This window comes from Mercurialis annua, linkage group LG6 (genome assembly GCF_937616625.2).
Source record: "Mercurialis annua linkage group LG6, ddMerAnnu1.2, whole genome shotgun sequence".
Lineage (NCBI taxonomy): Eukaryota > Viridiplantae > Streptophyta > Magnoliopsida > Malpighiales > Euphorbiaceae > Mercurialis > Mercurialis annua.
This window is the reverse complement of record NC_065575.1, coordinates 36,255,456-36,277,231: the sequence shown is the minus strand read 5'-3', so window position 1 is coordinate 36,277,231 and position 21,776 is coordinate 36,255,456. Positions and strand designations below refer to the sequence as shown.

The window sequence follows — 21,776 nt, the reverse complement described above, 5'->3', positions numbered from 1 at the left end:
AGTAGCATCAAAATACCTGTTATTAGATTTTTTGCATTTTAAATTTATCATAGCACGTAAGTAACATTTTCATGCCCCATTTTTTATATATATAATTTCATGTCTAGCATTCGGCCATGTGCTACATACATCAATGACATTTATATGACCCTTTATATGAATTTAACATCATTTACATTATTAAATATTTATTTTTTTCAATCATAATAAATATTGAACTAGTTTAATCTTTTGAGTACAAATGTCGATATCGATAATACTTATATTTAATAAGTTATTATAGATTTTTTATTATATAAATTTAATTTTACATTTAATTTTTGAATAATTTATATTTTTTGAATAATTATTAATTTTAAAATTTCTATTGCTTAATATCACCATAGTGTTTCAATTCAATAAATCTAATTAATAATTAACAATAAAATATATTTTTAAAAATATTTATAACTTGATTTGATACTTTTTTTTAGAAAAATTATATTTGATTTGATTATTGATAATTTTAATAATTATTTTAGTTCATAATTTAGTTAGATCTAAGAGAACATGCTATAGAGACAAGCAATGTGATATTGTAGCCAAACAAGCCCTTTTTGATTCTAGTTTTTGTAGCAATCCGCTAACTCAATTCTTGTGGCTAGAAACGAGACTTTTCTAAGTCGGTTTCTTTTTCAATGAAATCTTATCTTTTGGCAAAAAAAAAAGACAAAGGGATTTGTAAATCTCCAACACAAAAAAAAAACAGAGTTTACAAAATAAAAGATACTATCATTATTAAATGTATTTTAATGCGAACGTGGTTTGTAATTTGACTCATTTTATAACTTTATTAAAATTTTACTACTTTTAAATATTATTTTCAGAAATTTAAAATATTTTGTTGTTAGTCATTACGAACATCTAATATTGTTTTGATTGTAAATATCAATTAAAATATAATTTTATATTATAATATTATAAATAAATAAATAAGAATTACATGCAATTGTTAACAACTGTATTGCTATTAGAAAGAGTGGTAAAAACAGGAAAGAAAAAAAATCAAATATTAATCATAAGCTACCTTTCAAATAAAAAGAAATGGCAGAAGATTTTGAAAATTTTATTAAAGACTAATGCCATAATTAGTAAATTATATTTTTAGTAACATTTTTTCTTAAATTTGCTATATTTGTTTTTTTCAATATATACAAATTACTCATTATTCTAATTAATAAATAAATATTAATTAATATAGATTGATAGATTAACATAATTTCGTATATTTTTAATTATTAAAAATTAATGTTGTAATTTTTTCTATTTTCCCATATAGAATAGTTGTAGATAGATATATAATTTATTTTTATTTAATAAAAAGTGTCGTATAGTCAATATAAATTTTAAATATATTAATTTTACTAAATATTACCTTTTTATATTTGTGTGATGTGTATACCAATAATATAATGTTCTTCCAAACCCATACAAGTGCTCTTTGATTGCCATCATATCATCACTAACAGTATTTTTAAGTTGCTCTTCAAGTGCACTTTGCTTGTTACTTGTTTGAATTCTTTCATTTTTTTTTTGTTTGAACTCGAATTTTTTCATACTTAAATTATGTTTTAGCATTACAAGTACTTTCGACCCACAAATAGGGATGGCAATGGTGAGGGAGTTTTCCGGCTTTTTTATAAAAAATTTATAAAAATGTAGCTCTAGTGGAACAGAAAATTTCCATTAACTACTCCCATAGTTACAGAAACGGAAGAATTTCATTTTTCATCCACGGGAATAGAGAGGAAACGGGAAGTGTCTTCCCCGCCCCATGGTGACCTGATGTATATGCATATATTATTATTAACTTTTCATATGTAATTTATACAGTTGTGTAAACAATTCAGTCAACAAAATATTGACTAAACAGATGTGCAAGTAATATTTTGCCCTACATTCATAAGCCCGAAAAAAAAAAACATTTATTCCTTTTCTTAAGGGGGAAAATGGCAGAAGTTTAGAGCAACATGTTCTTCATATACACTATATCTCCATAAATTATTCCCCAATGTACATGAACTGTTGTCTCATGCGAGACTCGCTAAATTTTGTTGGATCAACAAGAGGAGAAACAAGTCGGGAGGATGATAATGCTGGGGGCGGCATTGGTGTTGAGAGAAAGCAAGGCCCATAATCCTCATCACACCGTCATCAAACCACCGCGCCAGCGTACAAGTGGCTTGCACCACAGGTCAAATCTATAAATTGTAGCAAGGTTAAGGTAATGAGGACTTGTTTGGTTCAACTGTAGCTTCAGATTTCCAGACTATATCTTTTAACCCCGACGAGAAGGTTTTATAGAACTGCATATGATCAGAGAAGGTGATTAAAAACCATTCATCTCATAAAATTACTTAAATCCGATAAAAAAATTTACTTTTACTGTTTCTATAGATTGCAATCATTTCTGTACTCACACTTCTGTGAGATAAGTGTTTCATTTCCTTATTTTATAGTAGCATCTAGAGTGATAAAAAAATTTGCAATCATGTGAAGTTAACCTTTTGTACTTCTGTATTAATAAAATCCAAAAATTAGGAAGGTGACATGCCTTATGAAACTCCAATGTGTCGCCACCAACTTTGCGAAGCTCCACCATGTGCAATGATGGTGCCACCTCAAACACCTGAAAGTCCAAAGACGATCAATTATTATCATCAAGTTGTTTCAAGAACATGACATGTTTAAGCATCAGCTTAGATATTACTGATTGCCAAATTATGAAACTAATTATTTTTGGGACCAACACCGTGAAGATCAAAGAATTATCAAGCAAAAGGACAAATTGTCAGAATGTTGTAATTTAGCAAACTCTGAATTGTTTGGTTCTATGGCAGCGTTTTTCAAAAAAGACTAAATTCTTCAATCTGTCTAAAAATGATAGCACAGGCAAGAATCATCAGTATCAATCTATAGCTTGATGCTGTTCAATTTCAAAATAAGTATACACTATACAAGCAGAAGCGCAGCTGTTACATACAACTATACAAGTACTAATGAATCAATGCAAATGTAAAAATTATTGCCCATATGATTCCATAATAAAGATGGACATTTGCACCTACATGAAAATCTGCTGCCATTGATAAGATTGAGAGCTTGGAATTCATTAAATACTTAAATTACTCAATACTTCAAATGCGAAAATGGTACATTATAACATCAATTATTCAATGGGAAATATTTTATCATAACAACATCAAGCATTTTACACATAAAAGTTACCAATTTTTTTAAGGTATTCATTTTCATTGATGAAGTTAATTTGAACCTTCATTCTGAAAGAGATATAAACTCTTAAGGATACCCATGCACTGCAAGGATTAAGTCATTACCTCAGTTGCAACAGAAAGCTGACCCTTTCTTCCATTTTTGTCACCCTTCAGCTTCATCTGCAGGCCAGAACAAATCAAAATAAGTGTCTTACTAATAAAAGCTATTAATTTTAGACAAAACAAGTCTAGATAGCACCTGGAAATCATTACCTTGTAGTTTTTCTTGTCAACATTAAATCCCATGGGTTTTGCAGCTTCCTCAATTTTAGACATAATTTCATTTGCAGGGCTATGAGAAGCAAAACTTGTTTCTCGTTTCACAGAACCCTAAAGCGCAGAAATCCAACAAGGATGGAGAAAAGGAAGGATAAAAGAAATATCAGATTCAAGAATAGATATCACCTTGGATTAGAACAGAAACTTCCAGGCTGACAAAACTTAAGTATGACGACTGATTTTTATGCAATAATTAGGAAGATCCAAGGCGTATTTATAGTTGTATACAATTAAACAAGATACAAATTCTTAGTTGGGAAAAATCAACTATTCAATTCATAGACATAGCCATTGCGCACTCTTAAGATTAGGAAGTAGGAACTACTAGACCAAATATACTGACATTTTAAAAAAATCTGGTTTAAACATACCGGCTGCTTTGGGAACAAATTTTCAAGGCTAAATCCTTGGGTTTTGGAAATAAGCTCAAAAGCATTCATTGACACAGGTTTCTCCTTCTTTTCCGTCACTAGATTTTCCTGCAAAATGAAAATACTTCAGCTAGAGCTTGTTTACAATTGTCGCTGGTGTTCAGGACCTTCAAGTTATAGATATAAACATAGGCACAATCAATACCCAATACATTCCAGAAAATAAGTTAGACATTAGGAATTACATTACACAAATGCACACCTTAGAGTCATCAAAAGCAGCATCTACATCATCAAGATTTACATCCTCTTCCCACTCAAAATGTGTAAGCTTGTATCCTTTTTTGAACCATTCATCTTCTAAGATTTCAGAAATGGCTATACGCTGCAGCAAAAGCAGTCAACATTTAACGTATAGACATGCATGATGAAAAGAATACAGCATTTTATAAATTTTACATGCCAGATTTCTAAGTGCCTGGCAAATAACAAAAGCAGTATAACTTATAAAAATTGTGGAACTCACTGAGAGAGGGTTTGGATCAAGAATGCGCTTTATCAATTTCTTTGCACCTGATGAGAACCATGATGGGCATGCGAAATCCGCACTGCATATCTGAAATTTTTTTCAATTACATTACTATTTTTTATACTTGTAAAGATGAAAAGAAGTCTTAGTATTACATACCTTTTTGTATAAAGCCATAAGGTTAGGTTCATCAAAGGGTAAGTATCCAGCCATAAGTACATACAGAATGACTCCACAAGACCAAACATCAGACGTGGTTCCATCATATCCTTTATCTTTCAGCACCTGACATGAATAGTGTCATAAGCCACAAGCTGCATACACGATGCAGGATTGAAGAATCTTATCCCCAACAGATTAAAATATGTAATTATGTACCTCAGGAGCAACATAATTTGGGGTTCCACAAGCAGTGTGAAGCAGTCCATCACCCTGTAATTGAGAGTGTTAGCAAGTTCTGTCTGTGTTACACACATTATGCAGCAAGTGAATTATCCTACAAAAATAGAATGTAACAAAGTTTTTATCCTAAAGATGATGCCAGCCTCTAAAATATGGGTCACTTGTTGCCAAAAACCAATAAAATGTTACTCTGGCATGAAATAAACAAAATGTAACTCTGACTCTTTCTTTTTTTGGTAAAAAAATAAAAAGAAAATACACATCAACCATAAAAGGAGCGAGGTTCGAGTTGATGCGCAGGAAAAGGGTGTAATAAATCCCCATCACCGTTCTCCCCCGGGATAATTAAATAGGTTAAAGAAATTATGAGGTGACCCCACTAGCATAACCCAGCCTACTAATGCTCCAAAGTAGAATTCGGGTTTGGGGGTGTCCCCTTATTTCCCAAGCGATGATGATTCAATGGATAACAAGAAAGAAGCAGTTTACTGCTATAAACAATAGGAATATACCATTAAATACAACTCAGAACAGGGTTCTCAAACTATCTTAACCACTCGCCTAAATCAGAAAATTTCTTGGAATTGTCAATAAAGCTAACTGAATTTTATGTCTTTGGTGGCACAAACCTTTAAGCTAGAATCAATTCATCAAAATACTCATTCACTAAAAGAATATAACAAGCAGAAAGGCTAACATTTACTCCCTCCGTCCCAATAGAGTTGTCCACTTTGCCTTTATCACACAGTTTAAGAAAAGCAATTATTGTTCATGGGTTTTATAAAATTTTCCTTACTTTTCTTGTCATACCCCTATTTAATATAGGGTCCACTTTCAATTTACTTATTAGTGAATTTTAAATAGGGGTGATATAGGAAAATTGAGTGTAAAAGTTAGTTATTTTTTGAAAGTGGACAAGTATTTTGGGACAAAAAAATTTCTCAAAGTGGACAACTCTATTGGGACGGAGGGAGTACATTAGATTAACGTCGAGCATATATTTAATGATCAAATGCATACATACCCGCACTTGTTGCGACAATGCACTCAAACCAAAATCTGAAATTTTAAGAATACCATATGCATCAAGAAGAAGGTTCTCAGGCTGCAACAAGAGAGTACAAAGAAGCCGTTAGTAAAGGTAACTTCTATTACCCGTGCATGGTCAAATAAGAGGCAGCCACCTAAATTGTTTCTCTAGACAGACACAAAGATTACCTTCAAATCTCTATGGAAAACTCCTCTACTATGACAGTAATCCACGGCATTAATAAGCTGGTGAAAATATCTCCTGGCTTCATCCTCTCTTAGTCTCCCATGCGTTGCCTATTTTTATAGATAAAATTCTATAAGCAAATAAAATAATTAAAATTTCCACAAATGATATAATTAGCGACGTCAAAGTTATTCTTACAATTTTATCAAAGAGCTCGCCGCCGTCAACAAACTCAATTACAATGTAAATCTTTGTTTTGCTTGCCATTACCTATTTGCATATTTTCAAAACATAGAAACAACATAAGAATCATCAAGCCTATGCACCGAATACTAACAACAACAACAACAACAACAACAACAACAATAAAAATATCAAGTAACCCTCAAAAAGCCGTAAGCAAAAATCAAACCTTACCCATTTTGGCCATCTTTAGAATATCATTCATATTCAAAACTATTCATTTTTGTTTTCTATTGTTTTCCTCTCCTTTTTTTCAACTCCGATTCACGTAATTCAATGAGTTACAACTCAAATGGTATATATAAGCGTTGGGCAGCATTCTGCTAAATCGTGCATTAATTCCTCCCAAAATAATAATTAAAAAATTGTTTAAGCTGATTAAAATATTAATAAATGAGACACATATGCGTACCTCGTAAATTTTGATGACATTAGGATGCTTAATTAGCTTCATCGTGGATATCTCTCTCTTTAACTGCGCCAAAACAAAAAGTAAACAACAAGAAACGGTCAATTCATTATTCAATTGCAATTCTATAAAATTCAATTAAAAATTAATCACCATAAAATAAAGCATCATTATTATATTTAGATTAATAACATGAACATATAAATAATACATGTAGCAGGCTAGCTAGCTAACCTGTTCGACCATCTTGTTACGGAGAACTTGATCACGGTCGATGATTTTAATGGCTACGTTATCACCGGTTTCGACATTTTTCGCGAATTTAACCTTCGCAAAAGTTCCCTCGCCTAAAGTCTTCCCCAATTCATATTTTCCAACTCGAGTCCTCGTCGCAGGTGTCTTCATGCTCATTCTCAACAAATACAAAAATTAAATTAATTATTTTTTGATGCTCTCTGTTTCAAAAATGGTGAGTTTTTTTAAAAGTTTGGCGTTATTTTTTATGTTTAGGTTAATTTGCAGAGTGTAGAAATGGAGGTGAGGGGGGAAGGCAATATAGAGGAGGGGGATGATGGAGTAGGTGGGGCCTGCAAGGGGATGATGTGGGGCCGGAGATGCAAAACTAAATTTGTATGTATATCCGTTCCTGATTTCAAAATCTATTCATTCGCTCCAATACTATTCCGTGTTTTCTCCGTGTCAATTATTGCAAAAAAGAGAAACAAATTCTCTCTTCCTATTTTTGTATTTGTAGAATAAGGGGTATTTACATTCTTAGCCTTTCAAGATAAATTGTGAATTCTAGGGTTTTTTTTTGGGTTAATTACATATAAAATCACCACCTTTACACGAAATTGCAAAAATAACACGACCTTTAAAACGTGGCAATTCAGGGCACCACCTTTCATTTCTTTTCAAAAATAACACGGGCACATTTTTAGTGGCATTTTTGCTGACGTGGCGTGACACGTGGCACTCTCATTGGGTGTCCAAGTCAGCAAAATTTTATCAAAAAATGTGCCCATGTTGTTTTTGAAAAGAAATGAAAGGTGATGCCCTGAATTAACACGTTTTAAAGGTCGTGTTATTTTTGAAAATTCGTGTAAAGGTGGTGATTTTATATGTAATTAACCCTTTTTTTTGTTATGATTAAGTTCCTTCAACGAACAAAAAAAACTGGAAGTACTAGTGTTACGAGACTAGCTTCAAAGATTATTCATGGGGAAGTAGAGATGGTGAATTATCACCATGTTGTGTCTCTACAGTCGGAGGACAAGTTAGACAGTTTGACAATCTCATATTGTTTAGCTTGCTAGAGAGTCTGATAATAGAAGATAATAACATATTGTGAGCGGAGTGGGGTCTGGTATTTGCCTAGACTTATAACCTCGGTCTAGTTAGTTTTGAAAGAATGGAGTCGCCATCTAACTTAGCTAAGAAATGTCTTTTAAACCGACTAGATAACCCCACGCGCCTATAGATGAGATTATCGTGCATCGGAACAAAAGACTCGAGTTTGTGGACACACTCGAACTCTTAACTTGTCTTATTATATTTATTTATTTAAAATACATATTTGGGGTAGAAAAGCATCTCATCAAAATAGGAAGTCTAAATAACAGCATATTAGAAAGTAAATGGCTGAAAATGTAAATAACTAGAAATAAAGGGTTATAAAGTACATGACTGCAAATGCAAATAATTAAAAAATAAAAGGATGAAAAGTAAACATGCATGACTCGCATAGAACTCGATCTGGACTATCATATGTAGGAAAATAGCAAATACTCCTAAACAAGCATTTAGTCCTGGGGTTTCTATCATGTAACAGAAAAAAGTGGATTTTGAAGTTATCTTCCGAATTTTTTGTTCTCTGAAGGTTTTTGACTAAATAACATGTTTACTCCTAGAAATCCGCTGTACTATTAGATTTTTGAGATTATGTGTATAATTGTAATATCCCGTATTTTTAAATTATTCAAAAAAAAAGTTAATTAATTATAATTTTTGCATTCCGTCAAGTTTTAAGTAATTTATTATTATTATTATTATTAAATATTTATATTAATTTTATTTGAGTCGTTCGTTGATTCGGTCGTGCTTCGATTCATATTTAGTTTGTATTATAAAAAAAATAGTTATGAATATTTTCCATGCAAATGAGCCTTGCATGCAATTCATTCTTTCTCCACGTAAAGCCCATCCATTCATGTATATGAATGAAAAGCCCATTAAGCTGTGTGCTTCAATTAGAAGCAGAATCATATTGTAGTAGCAATATATAAACTGCCATGCTATTTTTTCTTTTGTTCTTTAGATTTTAGGTCTTTTTAAAATACTTTAAAAACCCTAAAAATATCATTTCAATTGTCGTCAACCCTAGCCGTCATTATACTCTTGATTTAAAAAAAACTCTGCTATCATCCTCAAAAGTCTTGGTTCATCGGTAAGTTTTGTTCTTATTTTTCTGTTTTGAGCTTTAATCGGCACCTTCGTATATTGAATCGTTCTCATTCGTTTTAGCATTATATTTGGATCTGTCTCGTCCTAATCGAAGTAGACTCGGTCCTCTACAATCCCTAACCTTCGGAATTCATAACATATTGTGAGCGGAGTGGGGTCTGGTATTTGCCTAGACTTATAACCTCGGTCTAGTTAGTTTTGAAAGAATGGAGTCGACATCTAACTCAGCTAAGAAATGTCTTTTAACCCGACTAAATAACCTCACGCGCCTATAGATGAGATTATCATGCATCCGATCAAAAGACTCGAGTTCGTGGACACACTCGAACTCTTAACTTGTCTTATTAATTTTATCGATTTAAAGTACATATTTCGGATAGAAAGCATCTCATCAATATAGGAAGTCATAAATAACATCATATTAGAAAGTAAATGGTTGGAAATGTAAATAACTAGAAATAAAGGGTTATAAAGTAAATGACTGCAAATGTAAATAATTAAAAAATAAAAGGATGAAAAGTAAACATGCATGACTCGCATAGGACTCGATCTGGACTATCATATGTAGGAAAATAGCAAATACTCCTAAACAATCATTTAGTCCTGGGGTTTCTATCATGTAACAGAAAGAAGTGATTTTGAAGTTATCTTCCGAATTTTTTGTTCTCGGAAGGTTTTTGACTAAAGTATGTAAATAACATGTTTACTCCTAGAAATCCGCTGTACTATTAGATTTTTGAGATTATGTGTATAATGTAAAGTTATTATGTATGTATATATTTGGTTTATATTTCCGGAGTCGCTAAGCGTTATGTATGATGTAGTTTTTCATAAATAGTTTTCATAAATAGTAACGTGCTGCAGTAGTCTAGTCCTAGATGTATATGTAGTTTTGACAAACGATTTTATGTATCTTTGTGCTCCGATGTTTTGTAAACTTGAATAGTTTTACTGCGCTTTAAACCGTTTGATTTTGATGTGCGAAATAGGGCAATGCTTGATGTGGCATTGCATTGTAAGACCTTAGTTTCTATGTACAATTTTCAGATGTAAATAGATGTTTGACATAATATCGTTTGAAAAGCCTTTCTGAAAATGTTTGCATAATTGCTATATGATCGTATCGCGAAAAGTTTATAGTGGTTTTAGTTTTGCTACTGGTTTTGGAGCTATCACTCTCATTTCCTAGCGCCGGTCTCGGCTCGAGATTTCGGATCGTGACACTTGTCATGTTTTGCATGAAAAAAATCATGTCTATCCAAAAACAGTCTGAAGCGCGGATATGTCACTTCTAGGCAATGAACTATCCAAAAGTAAAAATAATACATTCAGTTTTCTTCAATTTGATATATTATAAGGCTAAAAACTCTAACAAAATCAAGAGTCACAGTTTTGGAAAAATTTATGTCTGTAGCAGCCTGAGATGGCGATGACATCTTGCTCGGAAATTTGTTTTGCCATTTCGATCTCAATTTTACTCCAATTTGATCCCCATTTTTTCTATGCGCCCTTTAATTATTAATATTCTAGAATACATTTCTTTAAGTTCCATCTTTTGTATGCCTTATTTAAAAAAAAAAATCAAATTCAAAACTAAACAATCATGAAGTTCAAAAATATTATATGTTTGTATAAATCGTTTATTGAGTACGTTGGTATTTCTAGATAGAAGATAACACTGACGGGAGGAAAGGGGAGGTATGGGAGCATCATTATCTTCTACAATTTTTTAAAATTGTTGAAATTAGCACTAAAATTTTAATTTTTATAATTTAACCTCCTCTAATTTTTTAAGATTACCTATTTTATAAATTGTATATTGTAATTTAGCCTATTTTATGTTGAAATCCTAACTCCGTCTGATAACTAAATTAGGTAGTTAATTAAGATTATAAGCAACTTTACTTTGGTTTGCAAGTAGTCAACTTTTCTAGAAGAAAGCAAAATGATTTTCTTAAACAAAAGAAAAAGAAAAAAGAATGTCTAATTTGGTCATTGCAAGCCAAAGATAAGTAGATAATAATTGGGAAAAGGATATTCATGAATAATTGAGAAATTCCAAAATACACAAAAAAAAAGAAAAAAGCAAGATACCATGAAAGAAATTGATTGACTAGTTTAGACTGGTTGCTCTTCTGGTTTTGGTTTTAAATTGAGTTACGTGGGTAATATCGCCACTGCCTTATCTGACGTGTAAGGGCGGAGCTTTGTCCGCACGTTCTGCTAGTGGTTAGAATTTTGTTTGTGTCACAGGACCACACTGATTGAAGCCTACAGCATGTATTTATCATGCATGCATGTGCCTTTGTTCTCATATTGTGGGTCTTGTTACGGTTCAGTACGATCTTTTTTTTTTTAACGAGGACTCACTCTACTGAGCCGAAATTCAATATCATTGTCAAATTTCGGGATGTGGACCGCCCGCAAACCCACATACCTGGTAAATCCGGGCTATAATGGCCAGCAACCCAAGCTCAACCACTTCATATTAAGAAAGGGCGTAGCCGGGGTTCGAACCCACGACCTTTGACGCCCAGATGGCTGAGACTTATACCACTAGACCAAACCCGTGCGGAATTATAAATCGTACCCAAAATCTGAATTCATATCTTTCATAGTTAAAAATTTATGTTAATTGTCTGATTTTTCCATTTTTTTGAGGTAGTTTTAAACCTAATAAATTATTTAATGTTGAAATTTATATCTAATTAACTTTGTATAACCGGTGAACAAATTCTTATCTGAACCTGAAATAAAACAATTATAAGAAGATTGAACTTTATATTCAAGGTTTATTTTGATGTTCGAGTTAATAACAATTTGAAGAATAGACTTAAGTTTATTTTGAAATTCCTGCATTCGGCGAGTGTTTGGTTTGCAGTTCGGTATGTTTATTGGAGTACATTAAAATCCATGCATTTCGAGATTTGACCGCATGTGTCCCTTCCATTGCACGTGTAATTAGTGAAAGTGAAAATTTATTATTATATTTAAATTAGATCGATTGACATCTTATTTATTTTTATTTAAAAATCAGTGAATTTTTATTTTTATCAATATTAAATTTAATTTTTTTGTATTTAGTCTTCTTTTATGAATTCTTAGTTCTTCATGAGACAATAATTTCGGATGATTTCATAATTTAATTAATTTAATGATTAAATTAAAATTATAGGATAAAAAATAAAACTGAAAATATGTACTAAGATTAAATATATTTAACAATAAAATTAATATCATAATTTTATAATAATGATGGACTTCACAAAAAAAAAATCTAGTATAGTTGAATTATTAGAGTACAAAGTTGTTATAATATTTTAAAACAAATTGAGAGCATGATGCCGTTTTAATAAGAAATTAGTTATATTTAATTGGTGCAATTGTAAAGTATATGATAATGTTCATATTTTCATTTTTTTAATCAAAAATTCGGTGTCTCGAATTATATAAAAAATATTTGCACTTTTTTAAGACTAGTAACGTAACTCGTCAACGAACATATTAGTAATTTTATTATAATTATATCAATTTTTTATTTATAATTAATATTAAATTAGTTAAGAATTTTTGTAAAATTAAAATATAATATATTCGGTTATTAAATTTTTTTTCATATTAAATTTATTCTCCTTTTGGTTTTATAATAACCATAATTAAATAATTAATTTAATTTTATTAATAATATTTTTAAAAATAATAAGATCAAAATTTAAATAATAATATATTGACCAAATACGGTATTTTAATTTTATAATTCAATCAAACTAAAAGATAGGCATTCCTACTAATTTAGAGACAATTTAGTTAGTATTTTTTACATACCAAAAACTAAATTGGAGATAATTTAGCTACCTATTCTGATTAGGACTTCAATTATAATAGTGATTAATTAAATAACTAATTAGTTAGTGACTATAAAACATTTATTTAGTAGTAAACGAAAAAGGATTATTCAGTAAATTTGCATGTCCCCCCATCCGTGCATTTATATATAATAATATAACTAGTTACGTATTACGTGCTATGCACGTGGCTCGTAACGTGATTCGCCAATGTATATATCAGCAAATATATTATAATTATATCAATTTTTATATTTATAATCAATATTAAATTAGTTAAATTTTTTTGTAAAAGTAAATATAATATATGTAATTATTAAAAAAATTTCTACACTGAATTTATTCTTTTTTTGATTTTATAATAACCATAATTAAATAATTAACTTAATTTTATTAATAATATCTTTAAAAATAATAAGATGAAAATTAAAATAATAATATATCGACCAAATGCAGTATTTTAATTTTGTAGTTCAATCAAAATAAAAGATAAATATTCCTACTAATTTGGAGAAAATGTAGTTATTTTCTACATATTAAAAACTAAATTGGAGATAATTAGCTATTTATTTTAATTAGGACTTTAATTACAATATATGTTTAGTGATTAATTAAATAACCAATTAGTTAATTACTATAAAACTATTATTTAATAATAAACTGGAAAGGATTAATCAGTAAATTTGTCTGTCCCCTTCTTCATTCGTGCTTTTATATATAGTATAGATAGATATAGATAAATAATGGACATATTAGCTCAATCACTGTGCTTGGCAAAAAGAAGTTTGGAAAGGTTAACAAAGATTTGAAAATTTACAAAAAAAACACTAAATTTCATAAACATCATTTCTGGAATAAGAGAAATTATAATTGTTGATCTTATAGTAATCCACCGCTTTGTAAATGTCAATGTACACAACATAATAGTTTGTATTTTATATTGTTGAAGTTAAAAGATGTTAAAATTATAAATTACACTTAAGTAAGATAATCTGTTTTTAATACTATTTAAATATACAAAGAAAGTCTAAGGACTATTGAATCCAAACTTTTTTAGCATTATGATTATAATTAAACCTTTAATTTATTTTTTAATTATATGTAAAATGATATTAAATATATTTCTACGAAATAAAATTTAAATTAGATAATAATTATTAAAAAATTAGATAAGAATTATTTAAAGATTCAATATTAATAAACTAATTTTTTCATAAGACTAATTTTTTAAAATATAAAATATAATATTATATACTTAAATTTTATTATATTAAATATTGATTAAAAGGATAAAATAATTTACATTTTAAATTTAAATTTATTATAAAATACAATGTATATAAATTATTAGTTGATAATATATTTTATACTATTGTGTAAATCTTTATCATGAATAAATAATAAATAATCTCAGAGAGAGTAATTTACTGCTTCCATTACGTTACTTCACCAGTTTTGTAGTTTATTTTTCTTTGCTTTTTTTTTTTTGTAATGTTCTTTGTGTTTCTTGAAATCACTTTTCTTCAGTTCGAAAACTAACGGATTTATGGGAATTTATTGAGTCTTGGTAAGTGTTTTTGTTCTTGTTGCAGGGAACCTTCATTAATGGGCCTGGGCAGTTTTCAGGGCCATAACTTCAAAGTTGTTACTGAAGGGCCCGTTTCGACCAAATAAATTTGGGTTTTTTAAATGAAATACTGTTTTTTCTCCAAAATTTACTTTTATACCACCTCTTTTAAATCTTTACATTTCATACCAATTCTCTTTTATTTTATCTACTTTTTTAAAAAAATTTACTTTTTATATTAAAACTCATTTTTCAACATTTTCTTTCATCATTTTTAATTTTTTCTTTCACCATTATTTTCCTGCACTTAATATTTATCACATATTTAAATTTTGAATTTTTTTATTTTTTTTATTTTTTTTTTATTTTGAAGTTTTTTACTAATATCAACACTAAATCAACACTAAATCAACATATGTAATAAACTAACTAATTTAAAGTTTTCAATCATTTTTTTATACTAATTTGTATATTTTCAACATTATTTCAATTTAATTTTAATTTTTTTATTTTATTTCACATATAATGTGTTCTTTTTCGTTAGTGTTAAAATCAACACAATATCAACATAATATCAACACAATATCAACATAAGATCAACATTGTAACATTACAATAATTTAACATCATTATTTTCTTCTTCACCAATACTAAAATCAACAAGATATCAACCGAAAATCAACACAATATCGACACTATAACATTATAATAATTTAACATCATTATTTGTCTTATTTCCCGATACTACCATATCATTATTTAGTCTCAATTTAATTTAATTTATTTTTTTAGTTTATTTCACAGACAATATTATCTTATTTGTCATGTTAAAATAAAAAAAAAATCAGTTGATATCAACATAATATCAACATAAAATCAACAACACTGTTACATTCAATAATTTAGCAATCAATCATCATTAACAAATCGTTCTGCAGAATAAAAAAAAACACAGAAATACAATAAAACACAAGAAAAATGCAGAAATAACAAAAATTTATTCCATAAAATCACAAAATTATTCTACATAAAATTAAATGAGTATTAGATTCTTTAAAAATACTATTTATACATGTTTAATGGTGAAAAAAACGGTAAAAATTAAACAAAATTTCAGATCTGAAAAAACAAAAAAATTCAGATCTAAAATCAAAAAGATAAAAAAAAAAGATGGAGGCGAGACGAAGGCGAGAGGACGGAGGCGGATCGAAGGAGATGGAACGACGGAGGCGGAGTGGCGAAACGACGAAGTGGAGGCAAAATGGCAGAGGCGGAGGCAGAATGTGTGAAAAGTGAGTTGAGAGAGAAATGAGATAGAATTATGAGGAGAGATAAAATAATTATAATTATTAGGGTTTATATTATTAGGGTTCTATTTATATGAATGGTATAAAAGTAATAAATTCTTTTTTGTATGGTAGTTTTGAAATGTCAAACATGAGTCAGTATAAAAATAAATCAAATTTGAATGTTTGTTATTTGAGTAAAAAGCCTAATAAATTTCTCCAGATTTAAGGATTTGCAATTCAAAGTTGTTGTACTTGAAATAAATGAATTGATTAATATAATTTTAGAAATTAAAATTTTGGAATTGAATTAAATTATAATTGAGGGATTGCAAATCCAAATAAAATAGGTAGAATTTATAAAAATGTAGGATTATATTTTATTAAATTATTTTTATTTTATAAAACTTTGTATTTTCTTTATGTCACTTATTTATGTATATTATTAATTTTATTTTTTATTTCTTTTAATTTTTATTTCCATTTTTTCATATTTATATAATTTTGTAATTTTCAAAAATTATTATAAATAATTTTATATATTTTAATTACACTTAGCGATTTTAATATAATATTTTCAAATATTTCATTTAATATAGTATTTAATAAATTTATATTATACCAGTAAGGACTAATTTAAGTGACTATCTTTTCCAAATATATTTATGAGGTCTCGGTTTCGAACAATCAAGTTAAAGCCGATTTAACATAACATAAATGTTAGAAAATAGGAAAAATAACACATCGAGTTTTTTTTTTACAGGATCCATAAAGTTAGTTGAACCAATTTTTTTTTTTCAACTACGAGACGACATCTCTAAACAACTAATTTCTAATTGAGCCATATAGATCCTTTCAGAGTTTAGAACTATGTTGAGTTCTTACATGATCTGCATGCATTCCATTTTTCTCTTTTATTCTTTACTTTGAATTTTCTTAATTTCTTAGTTAATAAATTATGTGTATATTTTTTTTGACATAGATCTTTCTATTATGGAACTGAACATCTAAGTCTGAAATTGGGGTTTAGTAGGATTTTTAACGAAGAAGGGTAAATAGAAAAGGATAAGTTGGAATTATGAAAGAAGAACAAAAGAATTTGTTTGATTTGAATATGTGAGTACTAACAGTTGTCGGGCATTTGAATGAGAAAAAAAAGAAGTTCAATCATCAATTAAACGGAGTGATGATTTAGCAAATAGCCTGATACGAAAGGGTTTGTTTGTTTTATTTTAAAAATTTATAGATTTGGTTGAACCGAATTAGAATTAAGGGGTTTAAATATTTTTAAAGATAAAGGATTTATCTACATTTTTATCTTAAATTAAAGTAAAGTGAATAATGATAGAAAAATTATAAAATTAAATTATAATAATAAAAACTATGTCATTGTAATCAAGAGTTTCAATAATAATTTATTTTAAAATACGTATCAATTTGGATAATAAAAAATAGTAAAATATCAATTATTTCATCTAATTCAGATTAAAAAATTAAAATTTAAAGGGCTAATTACTTAAAAAAAACCCACCTTATAATATTTTTTCGTTTATACCATGATTTAAGAAAAAGTTCATTTGTACCTTTTTTTTGATTTTTCATTTTCATCTCTACCCCAAAAAGGGTACAATTGACTATATAAAATTTTTAAGGATAAAAATGTTAATAACAACTAATAGAAGGGTTCCACCATATTTTTCCTTATTTTAAAAAATACAAATAAGTCCTCCAACTTTAAAAATGTTCAAATAAATCTTCAAATTTATTATTTTTATATATTTTAATAACAAATTAAATTATTTAAAAAAATATTTCCAACGTACCATCGTAATCCTCCAATTTATCGAACCCGCTAATTTTTTTTATTTTTTTTAGTCGTTTTGATGCTCCTCTTCTCAGATGGGAGGGAAGAGCCCAGATCTGCTCCTTTCCCCATGGGAGGGAAGAGCCCAGAAATTTTTTTTTCAAAAAAAATAAATTTTTTTACGTAAATTTTAATTTTTATTACGGTTAAGATAATTGTATATTATATAAATTAAATATTTATTATCAATTTAAACTTTTTTTTGAAAAAGAAGGTATTTTTGTACAATTAATATGATTAATGTCTTATTAGAATAATAATTAAATTTAAAGGATTATTTTATCCTTTTTTGTATATGAAAAGAGATCAATTTAGTACTTTGGGGTACAGTTGAAAACGAAAAATCAAAAATAGGGTACAAATGAATTTTTTCCTAGGTCATGGTATAAACGAAAAAATATTATAAAGTGGGGGTTTTTTTAAATAATTAGGCCAATTTTAAATAACAAATAAATAACTATATATTTTGAAAGATTTTAAAATTTGTTTTAATATTTTATTATGGAAAAAGAAAATATTAGATTTTTAAAAAATATTAACTATATATACTTTTTAGATGATAAAATATTAAAAATAATTTTGGTTTTCTTAATTTTATTTAAATTAAGGAGTAAACTGTTAAAATAATTTAATTTTACTGAAAGTGACATTTTATTATAAAATTTTGGGTAGCAGATGTAACTTTTCTTGACCTTAATTGTATAAGGCTGACTGAATATCATTTTTGAAATATTTTAAAATATTAGAGTTAATTTTATTATGAAAATCTCAACAGAGTTCGATTAGGTATAATCTTTGTGATTTTTTTTTAAAAAACACTTAATCACCCAAAAATATTTCACCATAGTGGCTTATCCCTAAGGTCGGACAATGCCCTACATATTGAGCATATTTACCTAAAAACTAAAAATATTTGCACTTTTTACCTCAACACGGAAAAGTTACAAAATACACCTCACATTTTTTCCATATTTATGTCTTTATTGTCGGTATTAAAATAATTATAATTTTACTCCGTTATTATAAAAGCATCAGTGACATTATCATTTTGGTATCATAATTTTTTTATAAAAAATTATTTATGTAATTAACTTTGTCATATTATTATCATAATCTATTTTTATAAAAATTATCATAACCTTATCATTATATACTTTATCATAACAGTATTATAAAATATTATCATAATATTATCATGACGTACTTTATCATAATTATATCATAATTTTTATCATATAACTTTATCATACAATTATCACTGTCACCTCAGAACTACCCGATAGGTTTAAACTGCTTTGCAAGCATCTGACTACAAACCTAATCTCAGTATGTATGCTTATAAGGTTTACCTCTCAATCTAGTTCATTAACACCGGTGATCACACAGTCCTATTGTTGTCCAATAGATAGCTTGTTTCAGTGGATATTTCTTGGCTAAATTTCATACTTAATGCGATTTCTGGATTTAAAAACAATTGAATACTGATATTCAAAAGTAAACAAATGAACTCACAAACACCGATAGGTCTGATACTTATTCCTATGGTACGTGTGTTAGACTCCTGTGGTCGTGGTCAGACTGTTGGCTAGCTGGTCGGACTAAATACACAAAGCAAACAGGATAAAAACATCAATATATGTTTCTTATATAATTTCTAGGTTCAGAAACCTAGTTCTAAGCCAAACATATAATCATTTAAACACGTAACACATATGTTCTCTTTTCTTTTAAAATCATATTATTGTCACGACCCAAAACTGTTGAGCCGCAACCGGCGCTAGGGAACGGGAGTGATAGCTCCGGAACCCGTAGCAAGCCTAAAATCACAATTAATTTTTCGCAAATATAATATAAGATAAACAATATCAAACAACGGAAGCAATTGTACATATATAACATATAATCATACATTTACACTAACTGTTTCATAACCTCGCGGGCTCTAGTTACCGTACCCTGTACGAACTGGCCTCGCGGTACTATATACATCAGTTAGTGTTTCAAAATATTACACCGGCATCTGGGGCCGTGGATTATATACAAAACACGTAGCCTACCAAAAAGCATATAAAACAATAACAGCAGTTAATATATACAATAAAATAAACTGTTGTCTAGGCTACTGTTCTACTGACACAGGACTACTACTGCAGCATTCACAGAAGTCATAATCTAACATTTACAGATGACTTCTACACTCCAAAATTGGCTTCTAGCTAGGTCCACAAACTAAGCACCTGTAAGACATCAAAGGTGAGGGGTCAGTATTTGGGAAAATACTGAGTGAGTTGTCATTTACTAACAGTATTAACATATAAAAACATAGCATCGCATTTCAAGGAAACAATAATATGAAAGATATAAACACGTATTTGATCCGTACGAAACTAATATCCTAGCATGCGACACATTTCTCGAATAATCATTATCAATCAACCCAATCGTAAATATCATTTGCGAGTCCAACTCGCTGGTGGCCCAGCCACTGGATATAGGGACTCCAGACTACACCGTAGCCGAGTACTCACTCGTATCAAAACCCAATCGTAAATATCATATTCATCAACAGCTCCCAGCTGTGTTAAGTCATTTCTCAAATGCAAATATACTAGACTGACTCGATACTGGTGATCACACAGCCTATTGACACCCAATAGGTAGCTAGTTTCTTCGGATCGCATACTAGTTCTCATATATATAATTTAAATAAACATATAACATTTCAGTCAACTATATATAATGCGATGCGTGAAAACAGTATATATATATATATATATATATATATATATATATATATATATATATATATATATATATCTAATAGTTTTAATACATGAAAGTAAAGGCACAACTCACAGTGACCGCAATCCAAGAAATGATATGATCGATCTGATGGTATGCCCTCGCTAGTCCGCTTCTACTGACTCCACTATTTGCTGACACGTCTGATAAATTGTTTATGATTAGACGTGCACTTCATACTTTAATACGTATAACACTTTTAAGTTCTAGGATTTAGTTTTATTTTTAACTTTATTTATGATCGCATTCTTCCTTTATCATAGTTGCGATATCTTGAACTCTGTTTCTCGTATTCGAGAAACGTATAATATCCTTGACATTTTTTATTATCATAGCTCACGTAAAATGTCGAGCTAAAACTTTACTTTTCAATTTATCGGGGTCCTTAATCGTTTCTAGGGTCTAATATTCCAAAATGTTGAAATCCCATTCAATTAGGGCTAAAAGCTCAATTAGGTCCCTGCGGACCCACTGTGTGCGCTCGCACACTTCAGTGTGCGTCCCCACACTTGGGAGTGTGCGTTCGCACACTTGCTCAAGTGTGCGTCCGCACACTGCAAGTGTGCGTTCGCACACTTCGGTGTGCGATCGCACACCGAGTGCAGTTCACGCACAGCCCTGGAAACGTCGTTTCCGGGCTTCCCGTCGTGCTATCACTCCCCATACACGCCAAACATTCCGTTTCCAACAAAACCCATAACTTTGTTTCTCCAAAAACGCTAAAATCGAGTTTAAATCGATAATTCAATTCCTAAACTAAAACAGCCCATATAACTCAAATTCGGCACCAATTCTCGAAATCTTACCTTGATTTGAAGCTAGAGATCGATAAAGCTTTCAATTACGAAGAGATTGCCGCTTGAATCACTCAATTCGGACGTCGGACGGCAAAACGGCGGCGAAACGACGATAATCGGAGATAACCTTTCCTTTCTCTCGATCCTTCCTCTGCTTCTTCATTTCATATATTCTTTCTTTATATTTCTTGGCTAAAGTGCCACTTTAATCCTTGTTCTTTTTGTTTCTTATCATTTATCCTCTAAACTTTTCTATCGTACGATTTAGTCCATAGCTAAATCATTAATCTCTTTTATTACGACTTATACGTATTATTTATATCCGATAAATATTACGAAGCTCGATATTAACACTTTCCCGTCAAGCTCCCATATTTCTATTTTCGATA

General features: G+C 29.3%; 1 protein-coding gene across 1 annotated transcript; it reads right to left on the bottom strand.

Moving 5' to 3' along the window:
* Nucleotides 1-1,827: 1,827 nt before the first annotated feature.
* Nucleotides 1,828-7,298, bottom strand: LOC126687022 (CBL-interacting serine/threonine-protein kinase 9). Its single transcript, XM_050381365.2, has 14 exons — nt 6,998-7,298; nt 6,767-6,829; nt 6,310-6,381; nt 6,114-6,221; nt 5,920-6,000; nt 4,872-4,925; nt 4,653-4,778; nt 4,491-4,580; nt 4,227-4,349; nt 3,965-4,072; nt 3,528-3,644; nt 3,378-3,434; nt 2,594-2,668; nt 1,828-2,345 (listed from the first exon to the last, which is right to left on the bottom strand). Exons 1-14 carry the CDS (start codon nt 7,172-7,174, stop codon nt 2,259-2,261), a joined length of 1,338 nt encoding a protein of 445 aa, XP_050237322.1. The 5' UTR covers nt 7,175-7,298; the 3' UTR covers nt 1,828-2,258.
* Nucleotides 7,299-21,776: the final 14,478 nt, after the last annotated feature.